General features: G+C 50.5%; 1 protein-coding gene across 2 annotated transcripts in view; it reads left to right on the top strand.

The window, feature by feature from the left end:
• DNAI1 (dynein axonemal intermediate chain 1) overlaps positions 1–20,875 on the top strand; it is a 66,949-nt gene extending 46,074 nt beyond the window's left edge. The window contains exons 13-20 of one of the 2 annotated variants that reach the window (XM_077147881.1): positions 8,015–8,262; positions 12,578–12,667; positions 12,797–12,884; positions 13,574–13,653; positions 14,850–14,998; positions 15,101–15,200; positions 17,358–17,543; positions 20,571–20,875. In XM_077147881.1, coding sequence (XP_077003996.1) covers positions 8,015–8,262; positions 12,578–12,667; positions 12,797–12,884; positions 13,574–13,653; positions 14,850–14,998; positions 15,101–15,200; positions 17,358–17,543; positions 20,571–20,669 — 1,040 coding nt within the window. In that variant the 3' untranslated portion in view covers positions 20,670–20,875. Of the gene's footprint in view, positions 1–8,014; positions 8,263–12,577; positions 12,668–12,796; positions 12,885–13,573; positions 13,654–14,849; positions 14,999–15,100; positions 15,247–15,336; positions 17,317–17,357; positions 17,544–20,570 lie in introns of those variants that run through there. The other variant, XM_077147882.1, reaches the window with a different exon arrangement.
• Positions 20,876–20,888: the final 13 nt, after the last annotated feature.

The raw sequence follows: 20,888 nt of genomic DNA, 5'->3' as shown, positions 1-20,888 counted from the left end.
CGGGGCGAGGAAGAGTTGGTGTTTGTCATTCCTCTCACAGAGGAGTCCTTGGACCTTCTCCCAGTCTCGTGTTCTAGGCTGCCTTTGAGGATGCCCTAAATGAGGGCTTTGTGTCCTCACTTCTTGGGGTGGGCTGCTGCCAAGCAGGAAGCACCCTCCCCCTCTGGCAGGGACCTAGCACATTCCTCCTCCTCTACTGCAGCTACTGGGCCTGGAACAGGGCCTGGGGGTTGGGCAGGCCCTCCTGGAGTAGATGTGGACCCCCCGTGAGGCTGATCTCAGCCTAGGCTCTCTGTGCCAGAGGACTAAGGTGGGGAGAGGATACCTAGCAGGTGGGAGGAGAAACTGCTTCAGCTTAGCCCCATTCTCCTCCTACCCCAGGACCAGAAGTAGGATTGGCTGGTCAGAGTCCTGAGGAGGCTATCCAGGTAAGAGCAGCCTTAGCCAGAAACGGTGGAGAAAAGTAAACCACCCCCCAGGAACAGATGACTCAGCCTTCCAGGCCTAGCAGCCTCCTTTGGGCATGCAATTGCTCAGGAAGAGTCTCTTTGCCCTTCATAGGTCCTTTTAGAAGCATCCACATGTCTGGTAGTGCCCACTGCAGACCCTCTGGCTGGAAAGTCACTTCCAGTGGTAACCAGGGGTCAGAAGCCCCATTGAACCTTGGTTTCATCATTGGTGATATGGAGAGGTTGACACCAGCCATGTATGAGGCATACTTGAGAGAAAAGATACAAATGTGCCCTGTAAGAACTACCCACCCATAGAGGACAGGCACTGCTGATTTGTCTTGTCTTTGGTTACCCTAAATTTTCTGCAGTACGCTCAGGGGGGCTGAGCAGAGAAGGGGTCTGAGATGACAGAGGGGGAATCAACAGAAGGCCCTTACCTACTCACTTAGAGAATAGGACCCAGTACTGGCAGTGGTGGTGGTAATGGTAATTGCAATTGCTTATTTTGCCCGCTTAGGAGGTATTTGAGCAGCTTTCAGACACACATTGATTGTCCAGAGCCTTTAGTGTCTCAGTGCTATCATGCAGAGGCCTGAGCACTGTCAGAACAAACTGAGACTAAGAACGGCCTCTGCATTCACTGCTGAGGTCTGCCTTGGGAGTCCTGTGCTCCTGGGTACCTCAGGGCCCATGTGCCTCTGTGGAAGAATAAGGACAAAGCTGAGGCAGGCAGAGGGCACCCTGGTCACTGCATGGGGTTGTGTGAAGAGCAGCTGGCCTCACCAGCATCCATCTCACTGTCTTTCGAAGTTCCCGGATACCAGCCCTCATAATCAGATTTGGCCTCTTGATGACAAATGCTGGAGTGAGAATTTGGGTGTGTTGTTGGGTTTAATCTTGGGGACCTTAGCCAGAACCAGTAAACATTCTTTTGCCTGGAATTCCCTTATGTTTGTTCTATGATCCAGCCAAATGAGACTGTGGCAGGGATAGGCTTGTACCTTGCGAAGGACTGGAGCCAGTGCTCCATTTTTGGCTTAGGGAAGCTTGGCTAAAGCCAAGCTAGGAATAACCGAGTGAGGAAAAGGAAGTCCAGGCAATTGCCTGAATCAGCACAAAAGCATTCATACCTGCCTCCCTCTATGGCTGCTGTATACTAGGGGTTGGGCATGCCGGGTTGCTTAAAGGGAAGAGAACGGGGTGCCCCCTAATCCAGGCTCTGTGTTCCCAATAGAGTGGAAAAAGAAGCTGTTTGTGGATGAAAGCAGAAGAAGGAACGCAAGGGGTTGGGGGTGGGGCTGGTGTAAAGTGAACTATAGTCAGTAAGAGATGGCTCATGGACCAGGCAGAGCAGATACTTAGAACTTCTGGGATGCAATTATGTCAGCCTGCTGTACTGAAAGGGTCCTTTCCAGTCCACTAGCTGGTTCATAGCAGCAAACTGGGGGCTCCACATGGCCTGTCATGCAAGGATGAAGGAAAAGATCCTTGATACTTTGGGTGGTCCTGACCTTCTATCATAGGCGTTGGGGCAAGAAGCTTCCCAGTAAACTATTTCTTGGAAGGGTAGGGGAGCCAGCTGTTCCTTGGCAGAGGCTCCCCCTGGGGACAGCACCCTCAAAAGGGGCCAAAGCCCCAGGACTGAACCCACTCCTGTTCTGTCCCACTGCATCCTGACCTGTCCCTGAGTCTGCCCAGGCCAGAGAAATACATGTAGAGATTTAAATCTTTCCTGATCATTTATTTGTCAGCTTCACTAATTAAACAGTGTTAATTTCATTTACTGAAAATGGAAATTCATCCACTTCATTTCTCTCCGTTCATCCTCCGCACACAAAATCCATCACTCCTCGGCTGCAGGCTGCATACAATTTACAGGACTAATTATGTTGTCAGGTCTCTTTGTAAATACAGTCCATAAAGGCCACTGTGCTTGCAGGGTTGTAGTGCAGGGGCATTCCTGTTGTTAGTTTAATTACTGGTTAGTTATGTAGGTTCTCAAATGTTTGCCTCATTTTCCCTAAATCAAATTAAATATCCCACTTGATATATTCCATCTCCAAGGCCTTGCTCTCTTTTCCCCATGCTGTTTAAATACAACTTCTAGTCGCATGAGAGTGCTGAGAACAGTCCAATTGTCCAGGAGGCTGAGCCCAGCCTGGCACCATGGCCTTCTGGTCACGCTCAAGGTTTGGAACCCTCTAGCAATGGATGACATTGCGTGGGGCAGCCTTGGGCTGGTACCCTGCCTTTGGGGACTGCAAAAATCATAACACACGGGGCATCTCTGTTCCTGCAGTCTAAGGTGGCAGGCCAAGGCTGTGGGAAGCCGAGAGCGGGTTTCTTTATGGTCTCTGGAAGAGCTGAGGGTTACTGAATCCATCCCTTGACTTTTAGAGGGCCTGTTTCTGAACTATCTCAGGAAAAAGTGCCATCTACGGGGGCCTCTTCCTCTGATTCCTCAAAGTAGTTTGAATAACCCTTCCTGATTGCCTACTGTATTAGTTTCCTGTTGCTGCCGTAGCAAATTATCAGAAACACAGTGGCTTAACACAAACACATTTTTCTTACAGTTCTTAAGGTCAGAAGTCCCAAAGCTTTCACTGAGCTCAAATCAAGGTGTCAGCAGGCCTGCATTCTTTCTGGAGGCTTGAGTACGGAAACCATTTCTTTGTCTTTTCCAGTTTCTAGGAACTGCCTCTCACATTCCATGACTTGTGGCCACCCTTCAAGCCAGTATTAGCATCACTCTGACCTCAGCTTCTGTTATCATATTTCCTTCCATGACTCTCCTGCCTCCCTCTTAACTTTATAAGGATGCTTGTGATTATATCGGGCCCACCAGGATAATCCAGGATAATCTCCCCATCTCAAGGCCTTTAATTTAATAACACCTGCAAATCCCTTTTGGCATTCAGTGTAACATGTTTACAGGTTCCAGGGTTTAGAACATGCACATCTTTGGGGGCCATTTTTTCTGCCTACCTTATACCTCCCGCTCCAAAGGCCTCTTGCATAATTTAAAAGGGAGTCATTAAACAGCTGCTTGCTTCCTTGGAACCTGCCCTGGGCTGGACTCATTTGAAATGCCATAGTAAGAGAGAACGAGGCCAGCTGTCCAAGGTTTGCTTGGCATCTTTGTCACTGAAGCTTGGCATCTGCTTTCTCTGTACTGACCACTGGCTTTAGCCTGATGCCCCAGCATGCCCTCTGCCTGCTCAGAGTTCTCCTGGCAGTCAGAACTTTCCAGAGTGGTCCCCAAGATATACAGCTGTCATCTGTGGGCAGGAGTGGAACTGCTGATGCTGAGGACCTTACTGTGGTTGCCAGTTCTAGAAGACATCAGTCCATGCTCCTTATTGTGCACTGCCCTGCCAGGGCTCTAGCAGAAGAAGCTGAAGTCAGCCAAAGCTTTGGTCTATGATGGAATTAAGCCACTTCTCCCTGCTGCTCCCCTTGCCTGAGACCTTGGCTTTCTCCGAACTGCCGCATCTGGCTCTATTAAGGGGGTCATTAAGGGTAGAGTCAGGAGACGCCTTAGAGATTATCCAACAGAGTAGGCTTAGCAGGAAGCTATCCTATCACCAGAGAAAGCAAGCCTGCTAGGCCATTCCAGGCCATGCTCACTGCATCCTTTGATGGCAGGCTAAGAGACAGCCAAGACCTACTCACAACCCATGAGACATGGGTCAAGCAGTTTCTTGAGGGGGGTGCTCTCAAAAGAGAGAGCCCTGGTGGCTGGATGATCTGGAAAGCCTCCTGGAGGAGTGGGATCTCAGGGCTAGTAGACTTTCACTAAGCATTGTGAGAGGGGAATATAGTGCAGCTTAAGGAAGCTGGCAAAAGCACAAAGTGGGGCAGGGGGCCCAGACCTCGCCAACAGCCCCCTCACTCTGTCTCATAGTTGCAGACCAGATGATTTTTATTTTTCCATCTCTCTCTCTCCCTCTCTCTTCTTCCTTTCCTTTCTGCGGCCTTGAGGAACCAGAGATTCCTTCAAGACTTCAAAGTTTCTGTCTCTTTATACTATAGAGACTGGGGTTGGGAGCCTCCATCTGTGTCACTGGATTCTCCAGCCCTACTCTGAGAAGCCAGTGAGTTCGTGGAACTTAGGACAAAAGTCCTCTGGGCCCAAAAACCATCTGCCCTCTGCAAGCCTTGAGACTGATAGAATTCTAGCCCTCCCTGGGAATTGAAGCACTGTGATAACCTTGATACCAGTGTCTTGTTGGAACTGCTGGTGGCCTGTTGGTGACATCATACTGGGAATGTTGGAGGGCTGGGAAAAAGTGATGTCAGTAGAACTGCTAGTAGCAGTCTGAGCAGTGATGTCATGTTTTGAACTTTTGGAAGATCAGATGAGATATATGCTGGGACTATTGGAGGCCTGAGCCAGGTTGTCAATATTGAATTCAAGTGGTCTGTATAACAATGCCACACTGGGAAAGCTAGGCATCTGGAGGATGAAAGCATGCTGAGACTGTTGGGGGTTTGGCTGTGATGTCATACTGGGCATACTTGGAGAACAGAACAGTGAGTTCTCATAGGGATCACTGGATTCAGGAATAAAGAGAGCATAGAATAAATTGGAATTGTGAAGAAGCCCCAGTTAAAGGAGGGCTTTTTCTGCTTTCCTGGTGTGGTTTGGTAGAAAGAGCTCAGAATTTGGGAATTCCATAATCTAGCCATAATTAGCTAGAGGGCTCATTTAGTTGCAAATAACAAGAGGCTAAAATCAGATTAAGAAAGCAGGGCTTATCATTATGATGTATGGGGTCTGGGAACCTAAGGCAGGCTTTAAGGCCTTCATATGGTTGGTTGTTTTCTGTGGCCCTCTCTCACAAAATCCATGCTTCTCTCTGCACAGTCGTTCTCTCTTATGCTTGAGTCCCCTGTCTCTTACACATTCTCTAGTCCAGATCCTGAAGGGAATCAGTTAGGTTGGCTCTGTCAGTTATCTCCACCCCATGGAATCTGGTTCCCCCTTCTCTTTCTTTCTCCACCTTCACATAAAGACCAGATTAGTGCCATTACCCTGAGTAGGGTAATTTCAGCTTAAAAAAAGAGAATATTGGGTGTGGCAAACCCCTTGGGAGAGAGACACATTTCTCTTTTCTTAGCCTCAGTTGACCAATTTATAAAGTTGGGGGACCATATGATTGGTTTCTAGTCCAGTGGTTGTGTAAGTCAGAGATATCCTCAATACAGAGCAACTAAGCCAGCCCAGGGTTTTCCTCCGTTCTTTCTTGGTTCCACTAGTCATGAGAACTCTATTCATACATGCAGGGGATACTTGAGATTTATCCAGAGAAAGCAGGTCATCACCTGCTACCCTTCAAGGAGCCAGGTCCTGTGCCACAGTTAAGAGCAAGTGTGAGGTCATGCCCATCTTTGCCCATTCGTACAATAAGGAGAACAACTGATGCTCAGTCTGAGCATCTGTTGTCTACCTACCCACTGATTCATTCAGTCTTTTGCTTATCCACTCACCCAGGGTCAGTCTTGCCTGGCATCAAGGACATATTGGACCTCAAGGGTATCAGTGGCCCACCTCTTGCCTGGCAGGATTGTTAGTACCTTGACTACCCATTGTGGGGCCTTGCTTCATTCATCTGAAGGGTCTGTCTTTCTCATCAGACTAAGGGCTGCTGAAAGTAAGCTCATGTCTAGAGTGGAGTGGCTCTGTCCCTGCAAGGTCTAGCTCAATGGGAGGCCCAGATAAGGCACTCAGGAGTTGCTTAATGAACAAAAGGAAATACATGTGACTGTCCCACTGCCCAGTTCAATCCCCTCATGGTCTTGATGGGAAAGCCACAGCCTTCAGCCAGCTGTAGATCTTTCCCTTTGAAAGCCCTCAGGGCTCATCCTGGAGCCCCACAGGATGAGGTACTGCCAGCTCCCCATTCTCTCCATCCCTCCACCTCAAGACCAGGTCCCTACTGGCTTTGTGATGGAGCAGGCATACACAGGGTGACCTAATATCTGCTCCAGGGGATCTGGAGGCCCTCAACTCCTCCTCTTTGCTGGGAGGCTTACTTTCCCCAGAGCAGAAGCATTTTCCTTCCTGAAGCATTGCATGCCCTTTCCATAGCTTAGGCTGGACCCTGGTAACTTACACCCAAAGGCAATCCTGTCCTTGCGTATGTGGCCTCTGTTGCAAGTGATCCAAGGGAAGGATTCCTGACAAGAGTCTCAGAAGTGAGGATTAGCCCTAAGGGGGCTCTCCCACAGAAAGCTGCTCTACTGGGCATATCAGCTTGCCTCAGCTTCCAACTCTAAGGCCAGTCTGGCTCCTGACTGTTCCCTGCTTCCTAATCCTGACTCTCAGTCAGCATGGAGTGTATGAGATGAGGATACCTGGAGTAGCTGAGCTCATCCCTTGAGCCCTCCATCTATGGATCCCAGCCCAAATAATCCCTGAACCCAGTTCAGTCATTTACTCTGAGTAAGAGGCAGCTGGAGAAGTAAGACAGAGAGAAAGACTCAGCAAAACTAGTCAAGTTAGGGGTGCTTACCTCTTCCTCCCAACCATAGGGTCCATCACCAAAACTGGCCACTTTATTAGGAGGGCTCAGTCTCTGCAGCTGCCAGGTGCAAAGGAAAGAGCCTTGAAGGCCTTCATCTCAGCCAAAAGCCTGCCTCAGCACAGGGCCCCCAAAATGGGGGGCTGCTCTCACCTCCTACCTCTCCAACTCCAGCTCTTCTGAGAGGTCTTCAGAGGACTAGACTGGTGGCAGGAAAGCTGGACCAGAGGGCAGGGACTGTGTTCTGTTCAGTGATTGCATGTCAGGATGGACACAAGTATGCAGAGAATGATAGAAAGTGGGAGGCACTCCTCTGTCATGGAGAAGGAAGGGCATAGAGGAGGATCCCTGCTGAGTGAGCCATCGTTAATCACCAAAAGCTGTGCCCAGGCCAGAAGGATGGCAGAGTGGGCCTGTGGAAGCCTGACTGGCTGGCCTGGGGCTTCTGGATTCTGAGAGCATGTCTAGAGCTAGAGCTCAGGCTGCAGCTGGGGATTGTGGGGTTGGGGCGGGTGGGAAGATTCCCACAGGTGGCTAGTTGGGGACTCGTTACAGACAATTCCATTTTAGTCCAAGATAAAGTCCTGTCCTTAACTGTGCTGGGCAGGAGTGAGGGTGAACTGGGGTGAGGGAACAGGAGGGAGGGCACATATCACATTAACCAGGCATTTACAGAGTATAGCAATATGAAGCCCTTCCCAAGCCCACTGCATACACATATTCTGTATTTAGCACTCTCTGAACCTGCATCCTCTTTACTATACCCAGGGAGAATAAGGAGAATGACTGTCTGTCCCTCAGATAAGCCTTGTCATCTTTACTGGTTGTTGGGTCCTCCCTTGAATGCTGAGAGGGGCTAGGCCAAGTCTCATGATTCCATTTCACAGGCAGAGAAGATGAAGCCCTGAGAGGCATCCCAAGTGCTCTGACACAGGCAGAGATGAGGAGGGTTATGTCCTTCTGATAGGAGAGAGGCAAGGGGGCTTCCCCGAAGGATGGCTGGATCCTCCAACTGAAGCAACCCATCTTTCCTGGCAGATGACTTCATGAGGCAGAGCCGGGGCATGCTGCTGCTTTACAGCATGAAGAACCCCAGCTTCCCCGAATACATCTTCAGCAGTGAGAGTGGCATCATGTGTCTTGACATGCATGTGGACCACCCGTACCTGGTGGTGGTGGGCTACTATGACGGCAATGTGGCCATCTACAACCTCAAGAAGCCCCACTCCCAGCCCTCCTTCCGCAGCTCACCCAAGTCTGGCAAGCACACAGACCCTGTATGGCAGGTCAGCACCAAACCAGGATGGGAGAAGTGGGGATGGGAGTAGCATGGAGGTCTGGGAGCCATTGGAGGAGGGGCCTTGGGGAGGAAAAGGCCACAGGCAAGGATATGGGGGTGGCAGGTCTCAGCTCAGAGACCAAGGATCTGGGTCTGAGAAGGGACAGAGAAGAGGGGGAGGAGGGACAGAGAAGAGGGGAAGGTGAGAATCAGGAGGTAAGAGGTTCTGTCCTCAAGAGGTAAGAGCTCCCATTGGGAGTGCCAAGGATCTCTTCCGTGTAGCGATTAGTGACTCAGAGGCCTTGGCTGGAAGCCTCCAGGGCCTAACAGACCCCTGCTGATTATGTCAAGGGTACTAGCTCCCCGCCTGTAGGCTTCCTCTACTCCACACAGGGGCTCTCTTTTGCTTTCTGGGCAGCCCAAGAAAGACACACAAGCTAGATTTTGGGGGAACTCTCAGCAGGGGTGACTGCTGCCAATTGTCTGTCCTCCGGGTGGAGTGTGAGGCCTAGTCCTTCCTTTTGATCAGAGATAGATGAGGTCTGTCCCTGAACCTCTTCTGTACCACCTTCTCCAGAGTCATGGATAGGTAGGTGGTGGATAGGTAGGACCTCCTTTATTTTTCAGATCAGCCTGGGATCATTACCTGGACACTGGGCTTAGAATTCACACTGACTGGTCTCCCACCTTGGCCTGGAGGCAATTTACCTCATTGAGAGTGCATTTCAGTTTCCACTTTTTTACTGGTCTTTCTTCACTGTGTCCCAGAGGTCTGCCTCCCTGTGAGACTATGCACTCTCACTCCATGGGCAGGACTGGAGAGAATCCGAGGATGCATTTTCTGCTCCAAGTTTCCCAAGCACTGGGACTCTGGACAGCACTGGGACTCTGATTTCTCTCTGCTCTCCTGCCATGAGAAAGTCCCAACACAGGCTCTGCACTCCACCCCAACTACCACCTACTTCCCTGAGCTTCTGGAATCATGTAGACACCTGTGCCAGGCCCTGAATCTCATTCCCAGTCAGGTCTAAGCAAAGGGAAGGCTCCCAGGCACAGGGGATATGGCACCCTCTCAGCTTCATCCTGCTGTCACCTTTACCCAGAACCTAGAGCAGAGAGAGGGAGGCACATCCTCCTCTAACTCCCCTCAAGTCAAGGTCAAGAGCTTGCAGCTTCAGGAGTTCTTTCCACTGTAAAGTCCACCTCCCAGTTCATCACTTCCACTGGTCTTCAGACATAGGAGGATGTTTGCAGAGACTTTAAAGCCCAGGGAAAAGACAAAGACCTACCATGATCATACTGAACCAGTGGCAGCTTTGCCCCTGCTTTCCCAGCTCAGATAGACCTGGGGACACACACAGAACATCTCTGGTTGACCAGACTTTCTTTCTCAAGCCAAGGGGAGAAGGTGGGGCCAGGGCCAACACCCCTATTCCGACTTGCTTAGGTTCTCTAAATCAGAGAGCAAGTAGGAAAAAGAGCAATGGGGCATGGAGAAGATGCATTATCCTTTTCATTGGGCACATCTCAGGGAGACTAGAACACACTGGACAGAAAATGGACTGCTCTCCCACCCATCCTGTCAGGAGAACAGAGCTATACGTTTGTAAAACTAAGATTCAGGCTTCTTGGCCACTTAGCACAGTGTGCTAAATGTGCACAAGTTTGTGGGGGCATCCACATTGTATTGAATGGGGAATAAGAGCAGAAGGGTCAAGGAGATCATTCTAGAAGAAGCAATGCCTGCACTGGGAGTTGTGAGGGATGAGGTCTTAGATGAGGAAGGACACAAAGGGGGCCACATGTACAATGACATACAAGCAGAGTGGCCACACATCATTTCAAACATGGTGTAAGAGACAGGGAGAGGGGAGTGGGATCTGAGAAAAAGATATGTACCCAATCACGAGTGGGCCTATCTATCAAGTTAAGAAGCTTAGACTTTGTAGGTTAGTGCTTCAAATAAAGTCTTAATACAGGAGTCCAACATATTAAAAAGATGAGTGTGGAGCTGCTGTTGTAGGAAGAGCTCTGTTTATCACTTCTCAAGGCTCCTAAGATTTCCACTGCCCAACTATTAAACGATTTTGAGCAGGGGAGTATTATGGTCACATGTGTGTCTTGGAAAGATCCTCTGGCTACAGCATGAGATATCTTGAAGGCTGTGCTAGAGCAGGGGCAGTTCAAATAGAAGTGAGAAGATAGTGTTTAGAGCTGTTGAAGCAGTAAAATCAATAGAATGAAACAACCGATTGGATTTGGGGAAAAGGAAGAATTGATGCTGTTGCCTGGGACTCTGGTCCAGGGTACCCAGTGGGGCATCCACAGAAGGAAGAAATGGCAGAAGAGGAACAGGTTTGACTAGAAGTTAATACAAGAAGCACGAGGGGCACCAGTGGGAGGTGTCCTAGAGGCACTTGGCTATATGAGCCTGGCTGGTGAATGAGACGCCAGAGCCATCAGGCTCTAGGTCCTTCTTGAAAGGACTGTGTGAGAAGCATTTGGGGAAGATTAAAGAGGTTGTTTTGGATCTGAAATGCTATGCTGGAGCCGAAGGACTTTGGTTCTTTGGCAGCAGGGAACCATGAAAGGTTTTGGAGCCAGGGAGAGAACTATTTGTTCTAAGGGAGCTAGGCTCCTGTCCCATATCACAGGCTACTTCCCCAGGGAGGCTGCATAGGTAGCACAGCTCTATTCTGATCCCACTGTGAAGCCTCAATCAGCATCTCTCTCTCTCTCTCTGTGTTTCTGTGTGTGTATGATATGTGATTCTGAGGAAGGGAGCAGGAAGCATGTGTGAGCAGAGACTTGTGCATACTCACACACATATACACTTGCAACAGACCCTCCCTCCCCCCCTTTCCCATCCAATCCGGGCATCAGGCTGCTAAGTGGAGTGTGAAATACAATTTCCATGCACGCTGGCGTCTGCTCATTAAACACTTCCCTTTGCAGCTCCCTAGTGCCTGTTACAGTCTGGCCTTTGACACTCCCCGTTCCCTCCTCCCTTTAAAGGGACCACCATTACACAGAAGGGGAAGTGGTCTCCGCATCAAAGCTTGTGTGACTTGTGGCTCACTGGCTCTGTGGTGTTCTATGCCCCCCCAGTGATAGCGCAATAGAGTTGCCTGCCCAGATAGGCCCAGACAGGATTCAGCTGACCTTTCTGCAGCTCTGATACACGGGGCCTGGGGGGTGGTTGAGAGGTGCAACCCCTTCTCCATACCTTCCCCTGCCTCCCTTGCCCACCCCCAACCCCACTCCACTCCCACCCAGCCATGGTGACAGTTGTGGTTACAAGCAACAGCACCGGGCTCCCAGTCTCCCTCACTGGGCCTCTGCTTGTGACAAGGGGAGGGGACAGTAGTCCCAGCATGGGAGGTCTGGAGGGAGCTGGAGGGAAAGCTCTGAGCACCCAGCCCCACCCCTGCTCTCTGGGACATGGCTTGGCCAGGCCTCCACATCTGGCAACAGAAACTTGAGCCTCAAGCGTGTCATCTTCATAAGACAACAACTCTGTCTCCAAAACACTTTCCCATATGTTCCCTTCCAACCCTGAGAAGTTGGGTGGGGCAAGATTATTAACCCCATTTGCAGATGGAGAAATGCAGCTCAAATCTGGGATTTGGGAGTGAGATTCTGGGAACAGAAGCCAGTAACAAAGTGAAGGTGAGAATAAAAGAGAAAATTCCTAAAGAAAAGCCAAGTCTGGAAAAGGAGGACAGAGGAGGGGATCTGCTCCTCCCCAGCCCCCAGGCTAGCAGGAAAAGTCCCTTACAGAACCACACAGCCTTGGTACCCAGAATCCTAGGATAATGGCAATAATGAGGATCATACCTATTTTTTATTGAGCACTTAATATGTACAAGGTTTTCACCTAAAGGCTTTACAAAGGTCGTCTCATTTACACCTCACAGCAAACCTGTAGTTTTATGATTCCTGTGGTATAAGGAGCAAAATGGTTGATGGGTCCTTTCTTGGCCATTCTATGTAAAGAGTAAACCCAGAGCTGCCTTATTTTCCTGTCCACCAGGCTCCTAGAACCCAACCCAGGGGGAAGTTGGGCTCTACTGCCAAGCCAGTGGATTAGAGAAGTGCCCTGGCTGGCACTGTTGTCCCAGGACAGTCATGGAGAGGGGTAGAAGGTGACAGGGAGGAACAATCGTGGGATTCTGGGCAGTGGGATCCCCAAATTTGCTTCAGATGGGTTCTGGCCTCAGATGGGTTCTTGGAGGAGCCCTGCCCAGCTCACAGAACCTGGCTCACAGCCCTAACTCAACACCCTAGCAGAGTCCTAGAGCTTTTGGTTTGGGATGTTTCAGGTCAAGTGGCAGAAGGATGACATGGACAACAACCTTAACTTCTTCTCTGTGTCATCTGACGGCAGGATTGTGTCTTGGACGCTCGTGAAGGTGCCTGCTTCCCACAGAGGGTCATGCAGAGGTGGGTGGGTGGGGAGATGAATGGCAAAGGGCACTCCCCAGCCCTGCTGCCCCAGTTCAACCCATGTGCTGCCCCTTCCCTCCCATCTGTGAATGCAGAGTGAGCTAGTTCACACGGATGTCATCAAACTGAAGGTGGAAGGCAGTACCACAGAGGGTCTTGACGGGTTGCAGCTACATACAGTAGGTAGGAGCCCCAAGTACACCCATACCCAGGCCTGACCAGGTTCTTCAGGCCCCATGAGGATCAGTAACGGTGGTACTTCCCTTTACTGAGCCCTCTGCTACTTATGCTGAAGCTCAGCTGGAGTTAGTTAATGGGAAAGCCTAGCCCTGTCTGCTGAGTCCCTGGCTGTTTGCAGTCCCATCCTGCCCCGTTTATGAAGGTCCCATCCCTGTTCGCAGGCTGTGTTTGCAGGCCTTGTTCCTGTTTATGCCGATCAGGTGCTGCTATGCAGATCCAACCCTGTTTATGCAGATCAGGCCCCTGTTTACCCAGATCCTGTCCCTGTTTACTCAATTCCTACCCTGTTTATGCAGACTGTATCCTTGTTTGCACAGACCATATCCCTGTTTGCAGACCCTGTCCCTGTTTACCCTGACCCCGACCCTGTTTAACTCAATCCCTGCCTTGTTTATCCAGACCCTGTTCCTGTCTACAGAACCCCTGGCCGTTTGCAGAATCCTAACTGCCGGGGACATGCAGGCCAGAGAGCTGGTTTCTGTTTGCCTGGCCTGGTCCCAGCCCTTACAGGCTCAGTCTGCAAGCCCAGGCTCAGTCTGTCCCACCTTGTGCTGAGCCTCCCTGCTGGGTAGGGGAGGTGCTGGAAGCCTCCCTCTCAGAGCTGGGCTCAGGCTTTTCTCTTTCCTCCCGAGGCTGCGGCACTGCCTTTGACTTCCACAAAGAGATCGACCACATGTTCCTAGTGGGCACAGAGGAGGGCAAAATCTACAAGGTGAGGCAGTGCTGCCCCTTTGCCAGCCCCTGACAGGGCAGCTTGGGGAGCTTAGAGTTTTCAACAGACCCACTGCTGACAGAACTTAGTGCTGGGTGACAGGAAGAGGGGCGAAATATGGGAAAGGAGGTGAAGAATTGAGAGGGTGACTTTATCACAGTCCTGCATCTGGATTGTTTTGTGAAAGGAGAGGCAGTCCCAGCATGGGAGATCTGGAGGGAAGGGAAATTTCTGGGCTCTCCCTTCCCTCCAAGAACCTGAGGAGGTAGAGGTGGGATGGAGTTGGGGGGTAGGAGGTTGGAACAAACTGGTTAACTTCCCGGAGGAGATCTGAACTTGAGCGGAGCTTTGAAAGCCAGGGAACAAGCAGATTTATTTCTGAAAACTGGGAGCCTCCCAACCAGCAGGATGGAACCTCATGGCCAGTTTCTGTAGTTTCAGTAGGTGAACATCCTTCTGAACCTCCATCCATCCTGAAATAGCTCTGCTGCTAGCTTTTCTTAGGCCCAGGGACTCAGAATGTTAATTACAGCAAGCTCCCAGGAGCCCCTGAGGCCCAGCCAAAACTGGTCTGAATGCAAAAGAGGTCCCCACCCCCTCTCCACCCTTCCCAATGTCAAGCTTGGAAAGCAGGAGGGAAGAAGGCAAGGAGTGAAGGGCATATTGGGCAAGGTAAGAACCTGAATGGAAAATCTAGAGACCTGGCTCTGCTCTTGGCTGTGCACCTGCTCTTACCTGGACAAGGTGGATGCTTATCACTGTTGCAAGGATTTGGACTGTGGCTGCAGATGGACCCAGGGCTCTGTCTATCTGCCACAGGCCCTAGCCTGTGGAGATGGCTAGGCCACATCTCACCAGAGCTCCAGACCTGCCCTGGGTCAAGAAGAAAAGGCTTTTCTATCTGGCCTGGAATGCTGTGATTCAGGCTACTGGGCGGACTATAGCAGTTTCTCTCACCCTCCAGAAATCTCTGCTGCCCACCCCAAATTCCCAGCCCATTAAACCCTTCCTTTCTCTCTGAGTGTGTTGAGGGTGGGAAGAGTAGCCAAGAATAGCTTGGCCCTAGTTCAGCCTGTGACTGACAGTGATGTGGAGTAAGGACAGAAGAGGAGTCTCAGGCTCAGGTCCTCCAGGGCCCCTCGGGAGGTGGCGGCTACTCTCTCACTCTTTGACTCCTGATCCTCCCGCCCTCCCAGTGCTCTAAATCATACTCCAGCCAATTCCTCGACACCTATGATGCCCACAATATGGCAGTGGATGCTGTGTCCTGGAACCCATACCACACCAAGGTTTTCATGTCCTGCAGCTCTGATTGGACAGTAAAGATCTGGGACCACACCATCAAGTGAGGAGTCTGCCCTTGCCCTTCCCTGCCCTGATCAGAGTTGCATGGCTCTGACACTGTGAGCCCTCTGTATCCGACCCTTCCACTTCTCTACCACTGCAGGACCCCAATGTTCATCTATGACCTGAACTCAGCTGTGGGCGATGTGGCCTGGGCACCTTACTCTTCTACTGTTTTTGCAGCGGTCACCACCAATGGGAAGGTGAATGACTTCTTCCTAACCCCGCTGAGCCCCTACTGGAGATAAGGTGAGGTATCTCAGGGTCTCCCTTCTGGAGAGTTCACTTGTGCCCAGATCAGGTAGGGGGAAGTGGGACATAAGGACTGTGTATTCCCAGGGCCCAGTCAAAGGAGGAACCATTCATCCCACGAAGGCTCAAGGAGGGAATGGGGCGAATTCATTCTGGAGGACAGAGAACTCTGGGGATGAGATCCCATAGGGAGCAGTTAACCTTCTCTGAGGACACAGGGGAGGGAGCTATGGGTGGCAGGGGCCAGATCAATCTAAGGGAAAACTTATAAGCCAGAATTGATCAGATTGAAATACTGTCTAAAAGGTAGTGAGCCCCCATCCCTGGAAGTATATAATGTGAGTCTTGGCTTCTGCAGGGGTAGGATGGGAAGGCACTTGGTTGGCAAAAGCTCATAAACAAGCATTTTATGAACAGATTCTTAGACACAAATTCATTTTCCTTAAGGACTTTGATAGAAACTGAGAAGCACCTGCTGCCCCAAGGAAAGAGTGTTGTGGTTAAGGCATCACCCTAAAGCCAATCAGTCATCTATTTGCTGAACACATGCTTACTAAGAGCCAATTGGGCTGCTCAGTTCCAGGTCCAGCCCTGGGAATCCAGGTCGCTGCTCTCTTGGAGCCTACATTCTAGTGATGGGAGAGAAACAAAAAGCAGCAGTAACAGCAACAAAATTCCCACAGTATTAAGTGCTAGGCAGGGAATTAAAAGAGGGGGATGTATGTTCATAAAGGCCACAAAGTAGAAACAACCAAAACGCCCATCAACTGACAGATAAGCAAAATGTTATAAATCCATACTAAGGATTATTATTCAGCCACAACAAGGAATTAAGTACTGATACATGCTATAACATGGATGACTCTTGAAAATAATTTTCTTAGGTAAAGAAGCCAGTCACAAAAAACCATATATTGTATGATTCCATGTAGATGAAATGCCCAGCATAGGCAAATCTACAGAGACAAAGTGGATCAGTGGTTGCCTAGGGCTAGAAAAGACATGGGGAGCAACTGCTAATAAGTATAAGGTTTCTTTTGAAGGGTGATGCAAATGTTTTGAAACTGATTGTGGTGATAGGTGCACAACGTTTTGAAAATACTAAAAACCAAGAATTGTATATTTTAAATGGGTGAATTTTACAGTTTGTGAATTGTATCTCAATAATGCTACTATATATTTTTTAAAAAGGCAATATGAAAGAAAAGGACTGGGTTGTTTTGAACTTTAGTGGTCAGGAAGGCTTCTTTGAAGAGGTGACAGTTAAGCTGAAAAGTGAATGGCCAGGAGCCAGCCATATAAAGACTGGGGGCAGAGAGGGGACTCCAGACAGAAAGAAGAGCTAGTGCAAATGCCCTGTAGTGAGCTTGAAGGGTTTAGGAAACAGGAAGACAAGTGGGGCTGGAGTGTAGCAAGCAAGGAGGAGAAAGCATGAGATGAGAGTGGAGAGCTGGGCCAAGGCAAGGAATCTGAATATTGTTTATCACGCCAAGGGAGACTGTTGGGGGATTTTAAATATTTTAAAGGGAAGTCTGACTGCATATGGAAGACGGATTGTACGAGAGCAAGAGTGTGAGCTGGGAGACCACTTAGTGGCTTGAACTTAGGTGGTAGTAAAAATAAGATCAAACATTTATTGAGGACATGTGCCAAACGCCAAATGAGCACTTGACATACACTAACTGTGTAAACCCTGGCTCTGCCACTTACTCCCAAGTTAGCCTGTAAGAGCCTCTAACTCCTCATTTATAAAATGGGGACAATAACAGAACCTGCCTTACAGAGTGATTCTGAGGGTTATAATTAGATGATGTAACATGCTTGCCCAGGGCCTGGTACATTAAGTAAGTGCTCAAGAAATGATGCCTGCTATTACTGCTAATTCTTCATAGAATTAAAATTTCCCCTAAACTTTTTATTCTCACCTCCTTTCCAACTACCAGAAAAATATAACAGAGACACAAAATTCCCTCTCCCACTGTCTCCAGCCCCAGCATGCTGAGCCTTAGACTTCTGCCATGTTTCCCCAGAAAGCCCAGGGGTGGTTCCTCGGAGGAGGGGATAGGGACCCCGTCCCCCCAAACATGCTGACACCAACCTCTCCACAGGCCCACGTATTTGACTTGGCCATCAACAAGTATGAGGCCATCTGCAACCAGCCCGTGGTGGCCAAAAAGAAGAACAAGATCACCCACGTGCAGTTCAACCCCATCTACCCCATCATCATTGTGGGAGATGACCGTGGGCACATCACCTGCCTCAAGCTCTCACCCAATCTGCGCAAGATGCCCAAGGTACAGGCTTGGGGGAGGGGAGGGTACTGCAAGAAAGAAAGTCTCCAGGATGGTGGGGGATGAGAGAGAAGGGAAAAGCCAGGGGTAGCCCTAGGTTTCTGGCTTGGTACACCTGGGTTAACAGCCATATCATTGCCTGAATGGGGAGCACAGAAGCTGGTTTGTAGGGAGACATTGAGATTAACTTTGTTCTAAGTCTGAGTTACCTGTGAGGCCTGGGCGGAAACATCCAAGAAGCAGGTGGGCTTGTGGGCATAACTGGCTTTCAGGGAGTGGAGGAAAATGTGGGTGTAGCCCAGGGAAGGGGCTCTGGGCTTAGTCATTGCTTTGTTGGCTGGACTTACACAAATGTTTCAGCTGCAATGGTCCCCGAGCTAGGAGATATGGGTCCACACAGGGAAGAAGGAATTGAATCATGAGGAGGATACTTGGTCAGCAGCTATGCAGACTCCTTTTGAGCTCTGATTTCTGTTTCGGGGGTCTACTGTGATGAGGGTACCTTGCCCAGAACCCAAGAGCCCCTAACCCAGGCCATACTTTAAAAGCCATGACTTCAAAATATAGACCTCAGAGTCCATATTCAGACTTAAGAATCCATGCTTCAGAACAAGGCCTTAGAATCCACAGCCCAAGAGCCCCTTAAAAACTCTGGGCCCAAGAAACCAGAGCCCAGCCCTGACCATTTAGGTGTTTTGAAGCCCAGTGCAGCTGGGCAAAGCTGACAGGAAATGTCTCCCCTTTGCTTTCTGCCAGCTTCCGGGCCAGGACTGGGGCTGAGCCAGGGCTAGCCAAGTTGCCCTGATTTCTGTACTCCCCATTGCAGTTTGAGGTTAGGCAGGGGCCGGCTTCTTTCAACTACTGACACCTCCCCGACCCACAAGCCATTTCCCCCTCCCAAGTCAGGGTTTCACGGTCATCGGTCATCCGTGTGGTGTGGCCTAGTCTATTCCCCACCATGGTTGGGGAGGCAAGGGCTGGGAATTTGGCCGGGCCTGTAATTGTAGCCAGCTGGGGGAGGGGGTGGACTTGGCTATAAATACTGAGAAGACTGCTAAGCGCCTGCAGCTGTGGCCCAAAGGCTGTGGTAGGCTGGGGGTTGGGGGTAGTAGGTTGAAAGGGAGGGCTCAGGTGTGATTTGAAGCTCTCTGCTGGACCCACCTAGATGGCCTCAAGGAGAGGGGGAGGAAGCAGCACAATTTGTGGAACAGATAAAATCTGTTTTTAATTTAATGAGGTGAGAGACCCAGGCTTGGGCTGGCAGAGCTGGACAGGTCTTTGGGAGGGCTGGTGGTCACCTTTTGGTACAGGGGGAGTGCAGCCATGATACCATGAAGAGCTGTAGATATGGGTGGGGGCCTGAACTGCCCATGCTGATTGAGGAAGACAAGGATCCCCCACAGTCCCAGCGCCTCTCAGAGCAAGGGTCAGTTATGGCTGTGAGAGCTGGGTTCTGTGTATCTGGGGACCAATATCTCTGAGAACCTGAAGACATGAGTAACTAGGCCCCGAGGACCTGGCAGATCACAGCTGGGAGCTGGGACTTGGGTGGATTATGGGTCCCTGTGAAATTATCATCTCAGCCCTATCAGCAGCCAAGTGATTCATGCAAAAGGAAGTCCTTTGGACATCGCTACTGCCCCTCCTCTGCAGCCTGCAGTCTCCCTGCCCCTCCCAGGAGAGCTTAGCCACAAAGACCTGGACAGCGCAGCTCTGGGTACTTCCCATGATTGGTGTCAGAGCCCCAGCTTCTCAAAAGACAAGGATTATCTTTCCCTAAATGTTGTATAAATGGGAAACTGAGGCTCAAAGAAGCAAAGGATGTGCCCAAAGTCACATAGGAAGTTCATGACAGAGTTGGGGCCAGGCCCTCTAACTTCTGGAGGATGAGGTAAAGCCAAGGGAACCCTTGGGAGGGAGAGTAGGAAGAGAAAGAGAAAGACGCTTTTGTCCTCTGTCCCTAGAGCGCAGAGGTGAACTGGGTAATGGCAAAGGCTGCAAGGGGATGGGGAGACAGATTTAGGAGCAAGTGCAGGGGTCACACTAGAAGACCTGAACCCTGCAGTGTCAGCAGTTGGGTGTGGCCAGGAGGGGGCCTACTAGCCCTGCATATTCTTCCCACTTCATCGGACAAGCCAAAGCAAGACCAGGCCTTCAGCAGGCAAGGCTGGGCAGGTGCCAGTGAGCAGTGGGCACAGGTGGCTGAGGGTGGTGGGGAGAGGGAGGGAGCTAAGGGAAGGCAGGAAATGAGAGCTGCCCCAGTCTGCCCCAGCACAGCCCACATCCCGCCTGGACAGAGGATGGATGAGACTGGTGCTACTCTGCAAGGAGTCTCTGGGCCTGCAAGCAACCCATACCCCTTACCAGAAGAAGCACTAGGGTCCCAGAAGTTGGGGTAAGGGCTAATAAACGCAGCATTTGTTCTGATGGACAGTCCCAGCCAAGGACATCTGCACTTGGGAAATTCCATTTGCAATCATGGGTCTCCTGACACACTTTCCCACCTGGGGTTATCTGACATAGCAGGCCTGGAGCCCAAATGGTACCACAACTCCAACCTGGCTTAGGGGTATTCAATAAGAATACTAAGTGAGGTCACCTGTAGCTCTGTCCACACTCTTCTCCCTCCCCAAATACATACCTTTTAGTTCCTTGATAGGACTCAGCCAGAGAGACCTATCTGTGGAAAGGTGGTCCTAACAGAAGCCCCAGACCTCCCCAGGGCTCCAGCTCTCCCCTGGCTTGAAAGGCCAGATCCTCTGAGGGTCGGGGAGTGGATGTCTTCCCCCTTTTCTCCCAGTATCAAGATCCTATGTCCACCTGAGGTTGGGAGCCAGAGCCGGATCCTTCTCCCAGGCCCTCAGCTGGGCCCCTGTGTCACCTAGCCTTAGAAGGAGAAGGACCATGTGGGGAGGGGATTGAGGTCATAACCAGAGCAGGCTGGGCAGAGGAGGCTATGCCAGGACCCAGAGAGAGGTGAATCATTCCTCACCGCCCCTTCTCCACCACCCGCACTTTTCATCTCACCAGGAAAAGAAGGGGCAGGAAGTACAGAAGGGTCCAGCTGTGGAGATCGCAAAACTGGACAAACTGCTGAACCTGGTGAGGGAAGTGAAAACCAAGACCTGAGGGCGTGGCCTCAGCCCCATCCCGTTTCTTGAACTTGCAGCCCCTGACTCTGTTACCCATCCCAGCCTTAGCACCCAGCATGTGACCCTAGCATCCTCCCTTAGCATCTTGCTCCAGCCTTGACCCCAGCATTTTCCTCTGGGACTTAGTCCTCAGCACCACTACTCCCTCCCACTTTGCACAAATAAACCCATGTCAGAAAGTCACCCCATTCTTTTA

The sequence above is a fragment of the Tamandua tetradactyla genome, chromosome 2 (assembly GCF_023851605.1).
Source record: "Tamandua tetradactyla isolate mTamTet1 chromosome 2, mTamTet1.pri, whole genome shotgun sequence".
NCBI lineage: Eukaryota > Metazoa > Chordata > Mammalia > Pilosa > Myrmecophagidae > Tamandua > Tamandua tetradactyla.
The sequence above is the reverse complement of the archived record's forward strand: the minus strand, read 5'-3'. Positions and strand labels throughout refer to the sequence as shown.